The 21,142-nt window shown below is 57.5% G+C and overlaps 1 protein-coding gene across 1 annotated transcript in view; it reads left to right on the forward strand.

The window, feature by feature from the left end:
• The window catches only part of RIPOR3 (RIPOR family member 3), a 75,495-nt gene extending 55,362 nt beyond the window's left edge, over nucleotides 1-20,133 (forward strand). Inside the window, exons 4-22 of the mRNA XM_043553680.1 lie at nucleotides 764-842; nucleotides 2,415-2,438; nucleotides 2,707-2,760; nucleotides 3,372-3,521; nucleotides 3,705-3,768; nucleotides 4,122-4,165; nucleotides 4,355-4,480; nucleotides 4,558-4,703; nucleotides 6,191-6,320; nucleotides 7,650-8,222; nucleotides 11,478-11,608; nucleotides 12,526-12,649; nucleotides 13,278-13,413; nucleotides 14,051-14,212; nucleotides 14,814-14,975; nucleotides 15,481-15,683; nucleotides 16,835-16,918; nucleotides 18,533-18,623; nucleotides 19,053-20,133. Coding sequence (XP_043409615.1) covers nucleotides 764-842; nucleotides 2,415-2,438; nucleotides 2,707-2,760; nucleotides 3,372-3,521; nucleotides 3,705-3,768; nucleotides 4,122-4,165; nucleotides 4,355-4,480; nucleotides 4,558-4,703; nucleotides 6,191-6,320; nucleotides 7,650-8,222; nucleotides 11,478-11,608; nucleotides 12,526-12,649; nucleotides 13,278-13,413; nucleotides 14,051-14,212; nucleotides 14,814-14,975; nucleotides 15,481-15,683; nucleotides 16,835-16,918; nucleotides 18,533-18,623; nucleotides 19,053-19,156 — 2,587 coding nt within the window. The 3' untranslated portion in view covers nucleotides 19,157-20,133. The remainder of the gene's footprint in view (nucleotides 1-763; nucleotides 843-2,414; nucleotides 2,439-2,706; nucleotides 2,761-3,371; nucleotides 3,522-3,704; nucleotides 3,769-4,121; nucleotides 4,166-4,354; nucleotides 4,481-4,557; nucleotides 4,704-6,190; nucleotides 6,321-7,649; nucleotides 8,223-11,477; nucleotides 11,609-12,525; nucleotides 12,650-13,277; nucleotides 13,414-14,050; nucleotides 14,213-14,813; nucleotides 14,976-15,480; nucleotides 15,684-16,834; nucleotides 16,919-18,532; nucleotides 18,624-19,052) is intronic.
• The last annotated feature ends 1,009 nt before the right edge of the window (nucleotides 20,134-21,142 follow it).

Genomic DNA, 21,142 nt, shown 5'->3' on the forward strand with positions numbered 1-21,142 from the left:
GCACCCCCTTCTTCCTGGGGAGCCCACGCCCTGAGTGAGCTGCGGCCTGGCAGATGGTGGTCCAAGTGGGCCCAGAGAGGGCGAGTCACCTTCCTGGGGTGGCCTAGTAAACTCTGATGAAGCAGGATGGGGCCTCACCGTGGCTCCCGAGTCCAGACCTCACGCTTCACGTCTAAGGCTCTTTGGCTGGAAAAGAACGTGAAGTGTCCCCTCCAGCCACACAGCTTTCTCTGTGCGTCCCAGAAATGGGTCTTCCAGCCCCTCTCTGGTCCTTGGCCCTGCACAGGCCGACAGCAGGATGGCCTGTCTTCGCCCGTGAGGGAGGCGGGCTCTCGCTGACCTCCCCGTGGGCTGGGGTGAAGAGAGCGGCCTCCGGAGGCCACTGCTGGTTTCAGACCCGGGTTCGGCCTCGTCCCTGCTGTGACTCTGCGCTTGAGTTATTTGCCAATTTTCAGGGTCAGTTTGCCCATCTCTAAAATGGGCATAATAACAATAGCACCTGTTAATGGAGAGGTTCCTCATTCTGCACAGCGCTGGGCACACAGCCCCCAGCGTGTGGGGTCTGCAGGTTGAGCGAGCTGGGGCCCGGCTTCCGGTGGGCGAGACGGCACCGCCCCTCTGACCGCTGAGCCGGCCCAGAACCACCGCTATTCTCCGAGCCGGCAGCTGGGGCCGCCTCCACTCCGGAACCCTGGGCACCGGGCCGTGTCTTTTCTTCTTCTTTTGCCACTTTGCAAACTCCTCTTCCTCATTCTCCTCGCAGGGAGTATCTGTGCACCCAGCAGGCCGAGCTGGATTACCTGTCAGGGCGCCACAAGGACACCCGCAGGAATTCCAGGCTGGTGAGACCTCTCCCTGCCCCTTCCCGCCCGAGCAGCCTCCCTGGGGTACAAAGACGGAGTCCCCCTCACCCGCCCCTGCCCACATCACGGGTGTAAATCTCAGTCCCGGAGCTCAGGCCTGAGGAATGGACTGTCTTTGTCTTGTGATGAACTCACCTCACTTGGACCCTGAGGAATTTAACCTCACGGACTGTTGGGAAGCTTCTGCCCTCCCTCCTCCCCCCTCCCCCTGCCTCACGATTCAGGAGTCCACAGTCTCGGGCAGGGCCCACCTCCACTCTCTGGCTCTAGAAGTAACTGTAAGGTGGGCAGCCGTATAAAGGCTCATCCGTTTTCGCTACTCCCATTTCACAGATGGGCACACTGAGGCAAGGGAAGGCGTGGCCGCCCTGGGGCCGCGCAGCGGGCTGACGGACGTGGGGTCCTGCCTCCCTGGGCGCTGCTGCTTCTTGGCTTTTCCTGCACACTTTTCTTCCAAAGGCTCGGGAACTTCCCCATCTCTTTATTTCTAACACGGAGTTTTCCTCTCATAACCGCACATGTATCGTTTCTCATAAATGCATTCATGGGAAAGCACACACTTCTGGAGGGTTTGATCCCTCCCTCCTTCCAGCTTCATGCCGCTCTCCCCTCAGTCTTCTGTGTCCCACACTGTTCAACCCCTGGACAATCTGGTAGTTCACCTTCCACGGTTTCCTCCCTGGTCCCATCGTCATGTAAACATCCATGCGGAAGCGCATGGAAGGTTTGGGTCAGCGTTAGAAGAATGAAGTCACAATTCTCCCCGCTCCCCCACGTCTTGCTTTTTCTCCCCAGTGAAGCTCCAACCTCGTGGAAACGCCTCCAGGCTCAAATAGAGTGATTTCAGCTACTCGGGCGAGCTAGGGCCTGTTTGGAAATAAAGTTCATCAGCACGGGCCACACCCATCACTGACATGTGGTCTGTGGCTGAGTTCAGACCATGCGGCCCCCAAAGCCAAAGTTTTATTGTCTGGCCCTTTACACTGAGATTTGCCTGGCTGGCCCCTGGCCCCTGGCGTGGCTGGACCAGTCTGGATTTGCATTTCCCAAAGCCTGAACCCCCAGGCTTTGGGGTGGTGGTGGTGGGGGGGACGCTGGCTGCCTCCTCCACCCCCACTGCATTCGGTTCTTCTGGCCATGGCTGAAATCACCCCTTAAACGATCAAATCACAGTGACCCCCGTTTTGTTGAGGGCTTACCTCATCCTTTGCCCTTCACAACAACCCTGCAGGGCAGGTGCTGTGTTCTATGGCCACTCCATTTTCCATGAGGAGGTAGAGGCTCAGAGACGTTGAGTAACTGGCCTGGGACACACGGCTGGGAAACCGAGCCAGGCCCAGAACTGCCTCACCCAAAGCGCATGCGTTTTCCACTCTCCCCCCTCGGCCTGGAACAGTCTGGAACCGGGCCGCTGACTGCAGGGCCCAGAGGAGGGAGTGGCTGCTGGTTTTCCTACCTCCGAGCTCAGGTGCCCCTGGGATGTAGCCACGTGGGTTGTGGAGGAGCACCCAGAGCTCTGACACCTGTCTCTCCCCACTCTCCTCCCCACAGGCTTTCTATTACGACCTGGACAAGGTGGGTGAGACTTTCTGTCTGCAGTAAGCAAAGTGGGCTCACGGGGGACTGATGTCATTGCCCGCGTTTCGTCCCCCAGGCCATCCTACAGGAGGTTTCCTCCCCAGTTGTAAAATGGGGAAACGGGCTCAGCCATGAGGATGCTGAGGGGCTGGCCTGGCTGGGAGCCCAGTTCTGTGTTAGGACCCGAGGAAGGGGCAGGGGGTGGGGCCTGGGGAGGGGGTGGCCCAGGCCACTTTCAAAGTACCTTCTCTTTTTCTGGGAGAAGCAAACGCGCTCTGTGGAAAGGCACATCCGGAAGATGGAGTTTCACATCAGCAAGGTCAGCCTGCCTCCTGGATGTCACAGGGCAGGGCTGGGGTTTGCCGGGCAGGGGTGGGGGTGGGGGGCGAGGAGGCCCAGGAAATGCAAGAGTTGGGCCCTGAGGCGGGGCGGGGGGGGGGGGAAGGGTGGGTCAGGGGGTGGCTGGGCTCCCCAGGATTGTGGGGTTTAAAAGACCACATTCATGCTCCAGCTTACAGGGTGAGAGGCTGAGTCCAACCACCCCACTGCAAAGATGGGAGAGTACAGGCCCAGAGAGGGACAGAGACGGGCCCAAGGTCACACAGCAAGCCCTTCAAGCTTTTACCCACCAACTCTTCCATGTTCTCACTGGTGGCCCCCTGGCTGGGCAGGATATCACAAACCCACCTCCCCTGTTTTGCAGCCCAAAAGTGGGGCAGGGAGAGGGGAAGCGATGCCTTCGCCCAGCCGGTTTGTGTGCAGGCGTCCACCGGGCGCTGGGCACAGGAGTGGATGAGCGATGTGACCCCTGCCCCCGGGGGCTCACACTCTCCGGGGCAGGGGACCCAGGGCAGCGCGGCCTCTCCCGAGGGTGAGAGTGGCAGGCAGGCCTGGGGCCCCCGTGCCCACCAGCCTGCGCGCCCCCCGCAGGTGGACGAACTCTACGAGGGCTACTGCATCCAGTGCCGCCTGCGCGACGGGGCCTCCAACATGCAGAGGGCCTTCTCCAGGTGCCCGCCCAGCCGTGCCTCCCGGGAGAGCCTGCAGGAGCTGGGCCGCAGCCTGCAGGAGTGCACCGAGGTGGGGGGCAGTGAGGGGTGCAGAGGGCTACGTGTGTGTGTGTGTGTTGGGGGGGGCTGGACCCCGAGGACCATTGCTATCTGCTCCCTGGGGCCTCCGGCTGGCAGGATCCGTGGGCCCCCCTTCCCCCACCTCACCGGGCCCAGGGGCCGGCCATGAGCCGCCTTGTGTGGGGCTTTGCAGGACATGTGGCTTATCGAGGGGGCCCTGGAGGTTCACCTGGGAGAGTTCCACATCAGGATGAAAGGTAACAGAGACGAGGGTCGGTGGGCAGAAGCCAGTTTGGTGGGGGGTTGGGGGGTAGCGTCAGGCCGTCTTGGGGGTCCTGGGACTTCTGCTGAGGTTGGGGGTTTGGTCAGGGTCCCAGGGGTCCAGGAAAACTGGGTTTCCACTCACATGACTTGTAACCTCAGCCAAGTCCCATCCCCTGAGGTGGACATGAGGGCCCGGGCCTGTCCGCCGTCCGTCATGACGATTTATCCCTCCCTGAAGGTGATACCCACACGTGGGCAGGGGATCCCCCAGGGAGGACCTGTGGTCCGTGGGGCAGGGGCAGGGGCAGAGCAGGGCGGAGAGGAGATTAGCCTGTCTCTGTTCTAGGCTTCGTGGGCTATGCACGCCTCTGTCCCGGAGACCAGTACGAGGTATGGCCACTCGGGCGTCAGTCCTCAGGGCTTCCCATAAGGCCTTTGGGGGGTGGGAGCTGCTGAGAACCAGGGTCCCAGCTGGGCTTTGTCCCCATCCCCTCCCAGCTAGCAGGGAGGGCCTCCAGGCAGGTGGCTCGGGGGAGGAGCTCCCTGGGGCTGCTGACCCGCCCCTTCTCCGGCCCACAGGTGCTCATGCGCCTGGGCCGCCAGCGCTGGAAGCTGAAGGGCCGGATCGAGTCTGACGACAGCCAGACCTGGGAGGAGGAGGAGAAGGTTTTCATCCCCACGCTGCACGAGAACTTCGAGATCAAGGTGGGTGAGGCACAGGGGCGGGGATAGGGTGCCCGGAGGCTGGGCTCAGGCGTCATCCACAACTCCCACCCCCTCAGGTGACAGAGCTGAGGGGCCTGAGTTCACTGGCCGTGGGCACAGTGACCTGCGACATCACTGACTTCTTCACGACCAGGCCGCAGGTGATCGTGGTGGACATCACAGAGCTGGGCACCATCAAGCTACAGCTGGAGGTGCTGTGGAAGTGAGTAGGGGGCCGGCCTCCTCCCCAGGCCCCGATGTCCCTCCCCGAGGCTGGCCCCAAACTCCCACCTAGAGGGGACTCCCACCCAGAGCAGAAGGAAGAGGGCCTCGCTGGCTCCTCTGGTGGCCCGAGCACACCCTAGCATCCACTTGTGGGCCTTCCTGCCCTCACTGGGCCCCACGGCCAGGCTGGAGCCTCTGCCCACCCTCCCTGCCCCCGCCCTTCTGAGTCTTAGTTCCCTTCTTTCAGCGAACCGCCTATGCTGGCCAGGACCCTTTCCGGTGACCTCCTGGGCTGGGTTCCAGGGAGGAGCCTTGCCCCTCCCCAGGAGGGCTCTCCTCACTGCTCCCACCACCTCATTCCCCGCTGGCCCCTGCCGTCCACCAGGCCCCCGTGGACCCCAGACCCCACGGATGGGGACGCTCACGAAAACACGTCCTTCCCGGGTCGGGGGCTCTCCATCGGGCATCGCAGGTGGCAAGGGGCAGTGCCCATCTGGGGCGGCCGACTCGTCACCTTCTTGGGCCGTTCAGTGAATGCTGCTGGTCTCCAAAGGCTCTGTTTTTCTGTCAGTAGGGCTCTTTTGCCCCAAATGAAACCTCGCGTTTCGAGAGAATTCTCTTTATTCCCCGAGGCAGGTGCAGCAGGAGTTAAGGGGCTGGGGCACGCTTCTTCTGTTCTGGAGCTTGCTCTGCCCAGTCTCTCCATCCGGCCTGGGGCCTCTAGAGGCCGCTTTCTTCCCAGTGAGCCGGGTGAACCCCCAGCCTCAGTGTCCTCATCCGTCCGGTGGGGGCTGCACACTATTCTTTCCAGGGAAGGCCCTCAAATCTATAGGGTCGCGGGCGGCCCAGCACCATCCGATGCGAGGCTGGGCCATTCCAAGGACGCAGGCGTCCTGCTGGCCTGAAGCGTCTAGAACCCACAGAGCAGGAGCCAGGCCTTTGTGCAAAGGAGAGCGAGCCGGTGTCCGTGCAGCAGGGAGGTTACCCAGACCTACTGGCTCCTAGGGAAGGCTGGGTGAGGGCCAGGCTGGAGCCCCAGCTCCCCTGTATTTCACACACTCATCTTGGCTTCTCAGCCTTACGTGTGACCACGACCGACAGAGGTCCTTCCGTAAATAATGGCACCCCTGTTACAGATCGGGATGAGAGGGACGGTGACGTTGTTTATCCAGAAAATGGCAGAACGGAGTGTCCACTGTGCCTCCGCTCAGCTTCTTGAGGGGCCCTCTGAAGGGGGTGTCATTCACATGTCTGGTTGCCAGTCACTGCCCCTTGCCATGTGGCTAAGGGCCCTCAGGGTGGTGAGATGTTCCCAGGGGGGTTGAGAATGTGCACCTAGAATCTCTAGGTGCTGTGACTGTGACCCCAGGCAAGGCCAGGCCCCTCCCGAACCTCCATTTCCTCTGAAGTCCCCCGAGGTCTTCTCTGTGCTGCCGCGTTCTCCCAGGCACTGACGACACCCCGGCCTTCTGTTCTCTCCTCCAGCCCGTTTGACACCGAGAGCTTCCTGGTGTCGCCCAGCCCTACGGGCAAGTTCTCCATGGGCAGCAGAAAGGGCTCCTTGTACAACTGGACACCCCCAAGCACGCCCAGCTTCCGAGAGAGGTACTACCTGGTGAGTGAGCCTCACCAGGGCAGGGATGCTGTGGTCACCCCAGGATCGTGGGTGGGCGCGACTCCCCCGGGGCCAGCACGTGGGGCTGGGATCGGCAGCCTGGCACTTCCGGTCCCCCTTTGGACTCGTGCTCCCTGGTTTGGGGATCATCCTGGGTGGTGTTCTGTCCTGTTTTCCTTCTTGTCAGCCCTCCATTCTGGGGGCCTCTGGACTTGGTTCGAGGCCTGGCTGGTTCTCCTGGAAGCCTGGAATGGGGTTCTCTGTATGGTGCTACCACTCCAGCCATAGTCTATTTGTTTCAAAATTAAATTTAATGTACGTTTCCAGTAGGTAATACCTTGACATAGTGTCTAGTAAAACATCTCTTTCCTGTGACCTCCGGGGATCTGGGCCCCTTCCTTAGCACCAGCTACTGTCGTCAACCTCTTCCGTATTCTGGCCATGGTGTGCCCAGCATATTACAGTCAAAGAAATCATACGTGGTCCAGAGTCTGGCTTCTGCAGCCGGAACGGCTGGGTTCAAATGCTATTTATGCCTCTCACCTGCTGTGTGACCTTGGGCAAGTCACCCAACCTCTCTGGCCTTCAGTTTCTATATCAGAGAACTGAAAATAACGGCACCACTCTGGTGAGGTTTTGCAAGGATTAAGTGAGTTAATGAACGAGAAGGCTTTCAAAGAACACCTGATAAAAACAGATGGTGCTTTGGAACATCAGACATTATTATTGGTCTGTCTGGTAAGGGGAAGGGAGGGGGTGCCGCAGAGCGGGGCGAGCTTGGTGTCAGCTGTTCGCTCATTCACAACTTTGTGCCAGGCTCTGTTCTAGGCCAGGTGGGGACAGTGTCCTCAGGGAGCGCCGGCTGATCAAGGGCCTAAGGACCACGGGAACACAGACCAGGGAGGGAGAGGGGACTTCTGGGGCAAAGTGGGAGTTGCTATTTAAAACAGGGCGTCCAGGGCTAGGTCCCCAGAAAAGGTGCCATTTGAGTAAGGACCTGAGGGGCCAAGAGCATGACCACAAAGACATATGGGAAGAATGTTCCAGGAAGAGAGCACAGTCATTCTAAAAGGCCTTGGGACAGGAAGGTGTAGAGCCTGGAGGATGTGACAAGCAGCAAAGTGGCCTCAGGGGCTGGAAAGGAGGGGGTTAGAGGGGGGATGGGGCTGCAGGGTCCCGTCAACACCTCCAGTTCGCCGATCACCTTGGTGGACCCCAGTCACGTTGAGTGTGTGTGTGCGGGGCAAGTCTTTATGGAGGGAAGCCCCGCTGGGGTGGCAGGAAGTCCCTGGTGTGGCAGTCAGGCTGGTCCTGTGTCCCCCTCCCCAGTCTGTCCTGCAGCGGCCAGCGCAGCAGGCTTTGCTCCTGGGTGGGCCAAAGGCCCCTTCCATCCTCGGCTACCTGTCCGACAGCGACCTTCGGGGGTCCGGCCTGCGGAGCCAGAGTCAGGAGCTGCCCGAGATGGACTCTTTCAGCTCTGAGGACCCCCGAGACACTGAGACCAGCACATCAGCATCCACCTCAGACGTGGGACTCCTGCCCGTGGCCATTGGCCCCAACACCTCCATCGAAGAGGAGGCCCAGGAGGACCCCCAATCCCTGGGCCTCCTGCCAGAGATGGCCCACCTGGCGGGAGGCTCATTTGTGGAGCAGCCTGGCTGGAGGAATTTGGGAATAGAGGCCCCCAGCCTGCCACGGGGCTCCCCATTCCACAACCATACAGTCCCGGGTAGCCAGAAAGACGATGACGAAGGAGAAGCCGAGGACGGAGCGGATGGGCCTGGGGTGACCCTCGAGAGGCCGCTGCAAGAGGTTCTGGATTTACTGAGGTCCATGGATACTGCCCAGCCCCAGCTCCGGGAGCTGGAGTACCAGGTTCTCGGCTGCAGGGACCGGCTGAAGGTGGGTTTCTTCCTGGAGGGCCAGCAGCCCTGCTTTACTAGCGCCTGACGACTGGGAGCAGACTCTGGGGGCAGCCAGCCTGGGCCGGCATCCTGGCCTCGTTCCCCTGTGACCCAGCTGGGCAACGTCTCCTCTCTGGGCCTCAGTCTGTTCATCTGACCAGTGGGGAGAACAATGGCCTTCACTGGCCGGGAGGACGATTAGAAGTGGAAGTCGGGGACCGGGGTAGAAAACCTGCTCCCCGTCTGGCCAGAGAACCTGGCCCCCTCTGGCATCTTCTGGCCCAGGCAGGCGGGGCTGAGGTTGGGCATTCAATTCCCAGACCCGGGGCGTGTCTAGGGTCAGAGCTGGTGTCACAAGAGGCCGCGAGCAGCCACACACCCTACTCTGAGCTTGTTCCTCGACAGGGCCCGTGGCAAGCAAGAGCTGCCCTCGGGTGGCTCTCAATAGTGCTGGCCTGGGCAGATTTATTCGATTTTTCTGATTACATAATTTTATTATTTAAAAAATTTTTTGAATGTTTATTCATTTTTGAGACAGAGAGAGACAGAGCATGAACGGGGGAGGGTCAGAGAGAGAGAGAGAGAGGGAGACACAGAATCCGAAGCAGCTCCAGGCCCTGAGCTGTCAGCACAGAGCCCGACGCGGGGCTCGAACCCACAGACTGTGAGATCATGATCTGAGCCGAAGTCGGACGCTTAACCGACTGAGCTGCCCAGGCGTCCCTATTACATCATTTTAAATGTATGGACAACAAAATGTGCAACAGTGGCACCGACTTAAGCATCAGTTACTTGCTGAAACCGCTCTCTTGTGTAGGCCCCACTGGCGGTGGAATGGTTTTAACTGCTCTCTTCAAAAATTGGTTTCGGTTGTTTTGTCCTCACCCCCACCCCCAACGTTCAGCACCAGTGACAGAGAGAAAGTTTCACTTTGTATCTTTAAAAACTGAACTTCAAAACAAAGTTGTTTATCACTGCTACCTTCTTTTGAAAAGGAGCTGCCGGAGAATTTCAAGAAAAAAAAAAAGTCACTTCTTTTGTATTTCTTAACAGCCTTTCTGTGTGGAATGATTTGAGGCTGCAACATGCAGCTTCTGTCACATGGCTGTATTTTGAAAAATCATACCTCCTTTACATAAAAGCCTTAAAATAATATTGCAGTAAGGCAATACTTTTATTTATTTAAAACATTTAAAAAAATGTTTTATTATTTTTGAGAGAGAGACAGAGTGCAAGTGGGGGGCAGAGAGAGAAGACGACACAGAATCTGAAGCAGGCTCCAGGCTCTGAGCTGTCAGCACAGAGCCCGACGCAGGGCTCGAACTCACCAACAGTGAGATCATGACCTGAGCCGACTGAGCCCCCCAGGGGCCCCCCAGGCAATACTTTTAAACGTACTTGAGGAGCTTTTCTTCTTGTACCAAACCGAATTCGAAGAGTAAAAGTGAGCATAGGCCATAGTTTTTAGTTTGATGTGTATGTGTATAATGTGTGTGTGTGTGTGTATACACGTAGTCGGTCCTCACCATTCACGGATTCTGTGTTTCTCATTCATCTACTTGCTGTAAAGCTTACCTGAAACTCCAAAATCAGTACTTGTGATGTGCTCACGGTCATCTGTGGGCACGTGCAGAGTCGCCTGCCATGCACGTGCCTGGCTGGGGCTGAACCAGGGGTTCACTTGTTCACACACAGAGGGTTCACACACTCTGCCTTCGTCTCGCAGCCCTGGTCCAGACGCGTGTCCTTTCTGCCGTCTAGTTTGTGCCGCGTGTCTCACATTTCTGCCCTTTCTTTTGGTGATTTCAAGCTGTTGGATGGGCCTGACCGCGTGAAGTGCTATCCAGTGCTCCTGAGCCCAGGAAGGCTGTGCAGGGCCTCACTCACAAATTCCATGTTACATAAGCCTCGTCCAGGTGTGAGTTCAGTGTGAACGAATTGTCAGTGTAAATTAAATAAGGTGCCTTTGGGTGGTTCATTCAGTTAGGCGTCTGACTTTGGCTCAGGTCATGATCTCACAGTTTGTGGGATCAAGCCCCACGTCGGGCCCTGTACTGACAGCTCAGAGCCTGGAGCCTGTTTCCGATTCTGTGTCTCCCTCTCTCTCTGCCCCTCCCCTGCTCACACTCTGTCTCTCAAGAATAAACATTTTTTGTAAATAAATAAGGTGTCTTTAAACAGAAGTACACATGAAACGAGGCTCTGTACTGATGGGTTGATAAAAATGTGACCGGAGGCTAGTGGTCTCTGCATTTCTCTTAGGAGCAATGGTTTGGTACCACCTGGAATAATGAGAACTGGGGTGTGTGTGTGTGTGTGTGTGTGTGTGTGTGCGCGCGCGCGCGCATATATACACACCAACGTACTTTTTTTTTTTTGCTGGAGGAAAGATCCGCAACTAGCCATTGTTATTCTCTAACAAGAGAATAACAAGGTTTTCTCCGCGGGCTCAACTCTTAGGAGCCTAGTTCTGCTTCTCAAGGTGGTATCTGCTCAGGCTGTGCCTTGGGTGGCTTCGTGTGGGACGTGGCCTGGGCATGCCAGGGATGGGGACCGAGCAAGCCCTGGGGTCCTGCCCTGAATGGAGGGGAGACCAAAATCTCCAGCAGTGGATTTCTAGATCCGGAGGAAGGGACCTGCTCCACCAGTGGCAGGCCCTGTGGCACCAGCACTCTCCTCATCCCTGCCAGTCAGGGGGTGCCTCAACCATTCTCTCCTTCCACATCTCCCTGGGAGAAGAGACCCTGAAATCTAGAAGTTCACCGGGCAGCCTTTGAGCCTCCCTTTGAGCCTGACTCACACCCTATTTTTACAGTAATTTGGGATTAGCTGTCAATGTTCAAAAACTAGCAGGTTCCCACAAAAATCTAGGTTTCCAGCTTTTCTGAGAAAAGTGAACAGTCTGGCCCCACATTCCCAAGCAGCAGGTGTCAGCTGGAGCAGAGTGGCAGCCTGGCCTCTTGAGGGGGGGGGGGGGACACACATGTTCTCGGGCTCCCCCCCCCAATCACTTGCCCGCTCACTCCTGTCTCTCGCCAGGTCCCTGTGAGCCCAGGAGAGGCTTTTCAGGTCTGTGTCCCTCGGGCTTTGGAGCCGTATCTACCAGGCTACTCGGGAGGGGCCTCGGGGGATGCCGCACCCCTGTGCCCATCCTTGATGTGGGGGGTTGCACTTGGGCTCCGAGGGGCGGTGCTCATGACCCGGACCCGGTGGTGACGGTCCGTGGCCTAAGGTCCTGCCGCTCTGTCCACAGCCCCGTGGCGCCCGCCAGGAGCACGCCTCTTCCGAGAGCCTGATGGAGTGCATCCTGGAGAGCTTCGCCTTCCTCAATGCTGACCTCGCCCCGCAGGAGCTGTCCCTGTGTGGGGGCTGCCAGGGTCCCAGGTAGGCGCCCTCCCCTCCCAGCACCGACCCTGGCGATGGGCCTCAGTTCCGCGCTTCCTGTCGGCCCCTGCAGCCTCAGCCTCCCATCGCCCTGGTTCCGACTGGTACTTACTCTGTTCCTTTGCTGCGCCCCCCACCCCTGCGTGCCTGCCGCTGGGCACAGAGCAGGGGCGTGCTGACCACTGAGTGCACGACCACCCCCCAGCATGGTCCCGAGCTGCGGGCAATGGCCTGGCTGGGTTCTTCTCTTACAAAATAACAAGGGACGCAGTAGGACCTCTGTCCTCTACCGAACGGGCAGCAGGGACACAGGCTCCCCCTTCTGTGCAACCTTCCACCCCCACCTGCCCTGCTCACGCCCGGCTCCTGTTCCCGAATCTCAGCAGCACCAGACAGGACACACAGTACATCTCGTCTTCTCCTCTCACGATCCCACCCAGCATCCCAGTGTCGCGTCTGTCCTTCCTCAGGCCTCGGGCTCGGCCTCCACCACGAGGCCAACGTGGTGCCGGGCGCGATGCTTGCTGGCAGGCTTGCCCTGACCCCTCACTGCCCGGAGCTGGGTGTGCCTGTCCCCACTTCACAGATGAGCACGCTGAGGCCAGGGGGGCAGGCCCGTCCAGAGTCACAGAGCTAAGGATTAGCCTGAACCGCAGCCTTCTGCCTTCAGATCACACATCCCGGAGGTGGCCCCCCCCCCCCCCCCCCAGTCTTCAGGGCCCGTGCCACCCCTCGTTGACGGCTTTTGCTGCTTTTTCTTTTCTCTTGGTTTTATCCTTGGTGTAACTCTATCTGCCTGGGCCCTGGAGCGGGCCTCCCTGATCAGAGCTCCCCAGGGAGGGAGGGTCTCCTCTACCCGCGGAGGGAGCTGAGCCGCTAACTGGCACAGTCACCCAGTTCTTCTCAATCCAACTCAGAAAGGACAGGAGCCCGCCCCCGCTGCCACCACGGACAGCGTCCCCTCGGGAGCTGACGGCCGGCACCCCGGAGCTGGACATGTTGCTCACCGTCCACCTCCACGTCTGCAAAACTCTGCTGCAGGTTTGGCCACGGGATGTGGGGGGCGGGGCGGCCTGCCGGGAAGCCGGGCTAGGGGGCGGGAGTCCTCTCTGCGAAGATCTGATCGTGCCGGTGGTGGGGAGCACGGTGCAGGGAAGAGAGCCAGTGAGACTGGGGAGGCTCCTCTGTGGAAGGTCCAGGCCTGGGTGAAAGGTCACGTGGCTCTCCTGAAAGTCCAAGTGCTGACCCCAAAGCAGCGGCTGTGGTTCTTTCCGCGGCAGCTGCCAGAGCTCCGATCCAAACTGGCTCAACCAAAGGGAACTTTTTGGCTCGTGGAACTCAAAGGCCCTGGGGTAGGCTTCAGGCCCAGGTGGATCCAGGATTTCAAAAAACATCGTAACTGGGTCTCTCTCAGCTCTGCTTTCCTGCGTTGGCTGGCTTCACTTTCAGGCAGGCTGGCCCTTTCTGGTAGCAGAGGAAGCCCCCAGAAGCCGCAGCCTGCATCCCATCATCTCGGCCACCTTGGAGAAGCAGGAACCCCCAGACGGGAGTCAGAGAGCTACCACCGGCACAGAAAAGCTGGGGGGAGGCAGGTGGGGGCCGCAGTCCTGATTGCCGGCCTCAGAGGGCATGTTTGTGCTAACCTGGAGCATCGTGGGTTGCTTCCCAGAAACTTGGCTCTCCTAACCTGTCGAGGATGGTCCAGGAATGCCTTCTGGAAGAAGCCGTGCAGCAAAAGCAGGTTCTGGAGATGCTCTCTGTGCTGGATTTTGAGAAGGTCAGCAAGGCAGCATCCATTGAGGAAAGTAAGTAACCGCCCGCTGCCCACGGGCTGCCCTCGTGTGGATGGCACGAAGCGATGGGCTCTGGAGGGCAGGGGAGCCTCGTCTCCCATCCTGATGCCCAAAGCTCACTGGCGCCCAGAGGGTACGAGCTGGGGTGGTGGTGGGGCTGTGCTCAGACGTACACGCTGTGGGGTGCGGGAGGGAGGCCACACGGCCTTGGAGTTAGTTCGGTGGGCTGTGCGGCTCTGGGCAAATGACTCACCTCTCTGGGCCTCAGCTTCCCCACCTGTCTAAAGAGGAGGCCACTGGGTAGTGTTGTTCCGTGAGGTAATCGCCAGGACGCGTTCAAGGCACACGGCACGCATTCCCAGAAACAGCTGTGACCCCCGCTCTGCCTCTGCCCCCCACGGAGCCTCCCCTTGCCCGTGAGGAGAGGCTAGTGGCAGCAGCCGTCCTAGCTGCGAGGACCGCGGTACGGGCCCAGGGAAGGCATCCACGGCCGAAGCTGCTGGTCCTTGGCGTGTCAGGCTGTGATGCGGGAAGGAAAGCTGCCCGAAACCCTGCTGCCCCTGACCTCTCAGGCCTCCGCAGAAGGAAATCCTGGGGCCACCCGGTTGCTCGGCCTTCCCGTCATTCGGGTCCTGACCCGGGCTTTCAGTTGTCCCCCAGGCCACACGGAGGAAGGGGTGCCTGAAGCTGTGGAGAGGGTGCACTGAGCCCGGCAGGGTCCTGTCCTGTTCCGGCACGACGCTGCTGAACCAACTCAAGAAGACGTTTCTGCACAGAGTCCGAGGGAAATACCCGGGACAACTGGAAATAGGTACCCCCTCCCGCCCCAGGGCCTCATTCTAGCCCCGTCTTCGTCTCTGTCTTCATGGCACCAGAGGGAGGGCGCTTCTCAGCTACACGTCACCGCCTCTTCCCGGGACAGGAAGGGGTCTGCGAAGCCCTGAAGTTGCAAACGTTAGCCTTTTGGCACATCTGTCTGGGGACAGACTGCATGGCTTCCACCCGAACCTTAAAGGGGTTAGGAAAGAACACTTCTAGAAAGGTGGGCAGGATAAAGGTGTCTTGAAGTGTTGGCTGGACCCCTCCTCAGAAAGCAGAGCATCTTTCTCTGTTGACAGCTGACAGCCGTCCTCCCTTCCAGGGGCTCTGGAAGCTCCAGCCAGCATCTGGCTGCTAGTTGGCCTGAATACTTCCAGTCCCCAGCCTCGGGCATGGAGTGCACCCCAAGAATGTCTACACGTGGGGCTTGCGGACCCCAGCCGCAGCATGCTCCTTCTCTCGGGCACAGGAGGCACAGTGGGGGACACCCATCCGCATGCCGTTAGAAGGCCTTTAAACTGCCCCAGCCATGCCCGGCGGCGGAGCTCCACGGGGGCCCCGTCTATCCTCATGGCCTTCTCCTGTTTCGCCAGCATGCCGAAGGCTCCTGGAGCAGGTGGTCAGCTGTGGTGGGTTGCTCCCCGGAGCCGGGCTCCCCGAAGAACAGACGGTCACCTGGTTCCAGTTTCACAGCTACCTGCAGAGGCAGGGGGTGTCTGACCTAGAGAAGCACTTTGCCCAGCTCACCAAAGAAGGTAGGGGCTGGGAGGGAGGGCGCCTCAAAGCAACGCCAAGAACGAAGGAGTCTCCGTCCGTGGAACCCTCTGTCCTGGCTCTTTGGAAGCCAGGGTCTTCGAACCACTGCGTCTTTCCCCTCCGGCTGTCCTTTCGAGACCCCAGATGGAATTAGATTGTACACTCAGCCCACGCAGGGAGATGACCTCCGAGGGAAGAAGGTTTTACAAAGCACAGGGCAGAGGTCAGAGCTGGATAGGAGGGTGACGGGTGGCTGGCCGGAGTCCTTAAAAGTACGGGCTGAGGTTTTATTAATTTTCAGGGTGATTTGACCCCTTGCCGGAAAGCCTTCCTAGAGATTCCAGGAGGCACCCCCTTGAGGCCGATCCGGGCTGCGCCTTGGTGATGGTGGGGGCTTGCCCTGGGATCTGCTTCCCGAACACGAACACGGCGGTGGCCAAACAAACGCGCAGTTGTACTGCCGACCGCAGTCAGAGGGACCCTGGGCCCACTCCTCTCTTCCAGTAACACTTGCCGAGGAGCTGCAGTGTGCGGGGCAAGTCAAGACGATCAGGAAGCTGCAGGGGAAGCGGCTGGGCCAGCTCCAGCCCCTGCCCCAGACGCTGCGGGCCTGGGCACTGCTGCAGCTGGACGGGACCCCCCGGGTGTGCAGGGCGGCTAGTGCTCGCCTGGCCAGCGCGGCACGGAACCAGAGCTTTCGGGAGAAGGTACGGTGGGGGGAGGCGAGGAGGCGGCAGCCCCATGGCTACATGTGTGACAGCCAGGGGGACACAGGCTTCCTCTCTCGGAAAAATACAAGGGATGTTCTGAAGGGGGTTGCCTTTGCTGCGAGGGTTTTTTTTGTTTTTTTGAAGATTCTACTTTAAGTAATCCCTACACCCAAACTTCCAACCCAGTCACCTGCTCTACCTCCCGAGCCAGCCAGGTGTCCCAGGATGTTTAGATTTAGGGAGGTTCCCTGGTGCGTGCATGCATGCGGTCCTTCTCAGGCCATTGCCCTGGGCGACGCCAGCCCTGGGGAGGGACCTGGGGTTGCTGGCGGCCACCCGAGGGACCCACGGAACCTCTCGTCTTACTGCCTCGTGCATCTGTGCCGCCAACGCCAACATACCCATTTGGTCTGAGATGTCGCTTGCACGGAGAGCGTTTCTTCCTTAGGGTTCTGACGGCCAGCCTCATCTCAGCTAGTACGTGTGGCTGGCTGATTCGTTGGGTTCAGTCTGTTTGAAAACCAAGAAACCGGACCCCTCTGCCCTTCAGGTTCCTGGGCCTGTGACTACTCTAGATTGACGGTACCAGCCCCCAAGGTAGAAGAGGGCAGTACCGAGGCCTGACTGTAGTCTGGGCACCCAAAGGCCGGGTACCTTCTCACATGCTTCCTAATTAACCTGCAGAGTCTCGTGAAGCCCATGCAGCTCTTTTCTGGCGGATGTGGTGGAGGGGGCGGGGTCATCGCTGAGACCGGGGACCAGGGACCAGGGCTGAAGGGAAGAGGTGCTCGGCCTTCGGGCCTCCCTCCGCACGTCCAATTCTTTGAGTGGCCCCGGCCAGACATCGGATTGCTCCGATGCAGCATTTTATCTAGATTTGGAAAATATTATTAGATGAAAAGAGCCTTCTTCATTTTGATTACCATCAGCCCAGGGACCAGTGTGTTTATTAGAGAGAAACCAAACGCCGCAGCATAGGTCTTGGGACTGGGTGCGCCTGGCCCAGAGATGAATAGATCACAGCCCGATTTTTGTTTAGGAAAGGGGAAGCAGGGCTCGAGGAGCCCTCCAGCATTAGAAGGATTAGCCACAGGCAGCATGGACTTGGCTTCGGCTGACCCCCCATTCACAGCAACCTTATTCTCCAGGCTCTGGTCTTCTATACCAACGCCCTGATGGAGAACGACGGGAAACTCCAGCAGGCCGCGTGTGTGGCGCTAAAACACCTCAGGGTGAGTCTGACCTGTCCTCGCCCGTGACGGAGGGAAGCCTGCTTATGGCTAATGTTCCAGTTGGTTCATTTCAAAATTATTCCACTGGGAATACCCCTCCCCTCCCCCCAAAACTACCACCAGCAAAAAACAAAACCAAACAAAAAAACCAAACAAAAAAAACGCCCCTGGAGAGCTCGTTTTAGAGCAGACCTCAGTGCTACCAGCAGAGGCCCCTCAACAGTAGTCGAGGAGCGTTTGCTCTGGCTCGGCCTGAAGAAGCAGGTGGCCCTAGGGACTCACTTTGGAAGTCTAGGATTGTGTTTTAATGGCCTCGATTTAATATTTTCTAAAAGCACAATAAGCTCATTATAGGAAAGAAAGTGTAAAATTCAGAAATGTAAAAGTTACCCTTCATCCCAATACTTAGTAGAAAGTACTGTTGGCATTTTGCTACATTTCTTTTGTGGGTGTGAGTATTTAAAATTGTCGATCATGCTAGGGGCGCCTGGCGGGCACAGTTAAGCCTGTGACTCTTCGTCTCGGCTCAGGTCATGATCCCTCTGCTCACGGAGTTCGAGCCCTGAATCGGGCTTCTGTCTCTCTTTCTCTCTGCCCTTACCCCGCTTGTGCTCACTCTCTTAAACTTAAATGTCTTTAGATTGATCATGCTACATATATAGCTTAGAAACAGTGAGCAAAACAGACACTCAGTGGTAGACTGGCAGTGCTTTAGAAGTCTCTATGAAGGGGCCGTTGAGGGTTTACCTTGACAGATCCCCCCACTCTTGTGTGGTAGAAAATTAAGCTTTGTCATCTATTTATTACTATAAATAATATCATTATGAGCATCTTGGCACGTAACGCTTTTAAAAAATAGAGAGTTCTGAATTACTTCCTTAGGCTGGACTCTACAAAGGGTTACTCCAGGCCAGAGAATATGAAACTTCTGGAGACTCCAGGTACAACTCACCCTCTTAAAGCAGATATGACAGGATGTCCATCTTGCCTCAAACCCACCTGTATCTGAAAGTCTCCTTTAAAAAAAACCATCGCCAATTTGCTTGATGAAAAATAGATTAAACTCACCCCATTCATTCTGAAAAAACAAACAAACAACAACAAAAAAACAAAACCAAGGGAAGTTCTAGGAGGACCATCTGGTTATAATCGAACAGCCAAGCCAGTAAGGGGGTAGGGGTGCTCCGGAGAAGAGGCTGAAGTGCACTCTGGTCCTTGGCCCTGGAGAGCAGCCAGGGTCAGCTGTGCCCAAACCTGGGTTCCGACTGATGTTCTCACGGCCTGCCCAAAGAGGCTAGAGTTAGGAGAGCAAGGGGGAGGTGGGAAGGTCCAGAGGGAAGCAGGGCTTCCCAGTTTTCAAGACAGACCTTCTGGAAGGAATCTATCCATAAAGCTCTGCTGATGGCCTGACTCAGCAGCAGGTGTCAGAATTGAAAAGGTGGGGGCCCTTCTGATGAACTTGAGGCTACATAAGAAACCTACAAGCCTTCAGAAAAGGAAGGGCCTGAGGCCCCAAAGACCACGCTAGGGCTGGTCTCACAGAGCTCATAAAAGTAGATTCCACCTGCTACCTGAAACGTCCCGATGGGTCCTCTTTCCCCTCACCTCAAACAGGGCATTGAAAGCATCGATCAGATCGCCAGCCTGTGCCAGTCGGACCTGGAGGCCGTGCGAACAGCAGCCCGGGAAGCCACGCTGTCATTCGGTAAAGTCCACCATCAAACATTCTGTGCGGTGCAGTGAGGTTCGCGACCTTTGGAAGGTTGTGCTAGAGGGGCCACGGTCAGCCCTCAAAGATGCAAAATGATACAGAGGCCGAGTGCGGTCGGTGACCCATGTGACTGCACTTGGCCAAGATGGGTTTCCTTCATGGTTGAGGTGGCATGAAGTGCCTTATTTCTCTCTTCAGCTTCAGTTTATGATCCTTGGGAGTGAAAGCCAGGTGCGCGGCAGGAATAAAGTTCAGCAAATTCTGTCTTGAATGTAAGGGAGAGGCACCGGGTCCATCCATGCGAGTGGCCAGCAGGAGCTCCCCAAATGCCACCTGCCTCTGCCACTGAGGCCATCTGGGTTCACCAGAGCAGGAACGCAGAGGTGGGGGACAATCCAGTGACCGATCACCTTAATATTTCAGGGGAGAAAGGACGCTCAGCTTTTGAGAAGATGGACAAACTCTGCTTGGAACCAAGAGGAGAAGCCTTTTGCCAGGAAGCCGATATTGAAATCACTGTATTTTAAGAAGCCTCAGCTGGCACCTTTGTTTTTGCTGCTGCCTTGCCTTGACCCAGGGCCAGAGCTGTGGGTGGGGGTATGCTCTGTGCTCCCTCAGTCCCCAGACCAGTCACGCAGCCCAGGGGTACAAATGGGACGTGTGGCACTTTGAAGGCTGTTGGACTTGAGTCAAACGACCAGCTTTCAGTTTTGAGAATGTGTCTGACCTTCCCTGGCCAGCTGCACCCCGAAGGGGCCAAGGCCAGGCGGGTTGAGGCCTGGAATCAAAGTCTCCCTGCCGGTTGGCCTGCTCAGCACTGCTGGTTCAATAAAGACGGGCAGTGAAGAGACAAGCGGGCTGACTGACCTTGCTAAAGAGGACGCAGTGGGTCATTTCCATGGCAGCAAGCCGTCATCTTGGCAAGCCAGGCAAGGTGGGAAGACAGACAGAGCCAGGGTTTCCATGATTCATGATCTTAACCCAAGCAGTAGTCCAAACGCCCCCGTGGAGCCTGGTGGCGGCCTGCAGACCGTGGACCTTATCGTCACTGTGTTCAACAGCACAAGGAAGAAAACGTCATTGGCCAGGAAACCTTGTGTCGTGTCAGTAAAAGCATCCACCGTGACCTCATCAAAATGGAATCGAACTTTTAAACGGAAGTCAACTTAGGGCCGATTAGATAAATTGTGTCAGAAGCCATCAGCCGGTTTGAAGAAAGATTTCACTGAAGAATATATTTAAAGAAAGAAGATTCGTTTCTTATTTAAGTCTGTTAAAAAAAAAAAAAAACCCTCAAATGTGTCCTGAACTGTTTTTGTGTTGAGCCGTAGAGACAACCTGGGGTACGTGACTCCTGACAATGGCATTGGGGATTCTGGACTCTTCAACCTTCTCATGTAAACTTCCTGTATATATTCTGTGCTTTTCGGTTTAACTTCGTATTTATTTGCCTTGTTCCTATGTTCAGTTTTTTGAATTTCAATTAAAATGAATTTTATTGGTGTCTCACTTTACCTGAAAAAAGCACAAAGCAGTGGTTGCTTCCACAAACCTCCCAGGGAGGAAACGAGCAGCCCCTCCTGCGCCGCATGCAGCCCCGTGGGCCGGGTTCTCCCGCACAAGCAGGTGAGGAGGGAGGCGGGGGGCTGGGGCCCCCTATGTCCCCCGTGCGGCCGAAGGCTCCCTGAGCGCCCGCTCCTACACGGACACTGAGCCGCGTGGCCCTTCCTTGTCCAGCCTTTGGCCTCATGTGATTTCTGCACCAAAGTTACAGATTCAGCTTTTTTCCCTACCCTGGCATCCCACCGCTTCATGACAGCTTTGATGCCATTTTTGTATCTGAAACAGACTGAGGTGACAGTGGGTGTGACACCGCAGTCCCGTGGCCACAGTCCTCTGTGGGTGTGCCGCAGGTCACATGACCATCGTCTGTTTTTACCCCCCAGTCCCGTGGATCCTGCTGGGAGCCCACAGCACGAACCGTTTACTCAGCAGCAGGCATCCAGTCATACAACCTCGAAGGACAGGGAATTCTCGAACGATTTTTGCAATATTTTGCCAACATCTTAGGAGTCTGAAGTTACTTCACAACAGAAAGTCAACAGATCACTTTCGAGGAGATTTAAAGGCAGACCACATACATGAGTTTTCCATCCCGTTGCCTCTGCGTCACCCGTCCGTCACGCGTGGCTCACCAGAGGCACTGGAAGCGGTAACCGCTGGGTCTCCCAGGCAGCCGGACAGGGGACGCGTTCTTGAGCAGGTCCTGTGCACGTCTGCCATGGTAGCCAGGGGCCTGCACATTCAAAAGGTGGGTGGAGTCGCTGTCGAAGCAGCCAGGCGGAGGCCCGAAGTGCCAAATAAACTCGCCAGGAAGGGAACGTTCCCCCAGCCCAATGGCGCGCACAACCCCGGGAGGCCACAGTGACCCTTGGCCACCCGACCCACAGCACCTGCTTCCCGCAGGCGGCAGCAGAAAAGAAACAGGAGGTACCCGTCCTGTTCGGGCCCCT

This window comes from Prionailurus bengalensis, chromosome A3, assembly GCF_016509475.1.
Source record: "Prionailurus bengalensis isolate Pbe53 chromosome A3, Fcat_Pben_1.1_paternal_pri, whole genome shotgun sequence".
Taxonomy (NCBI): Eukaryota; Metazoa; Chordata; class Mammalia; order Carnivora; family Felidae; genus Prionailurus; species Prionailurus bengalensis.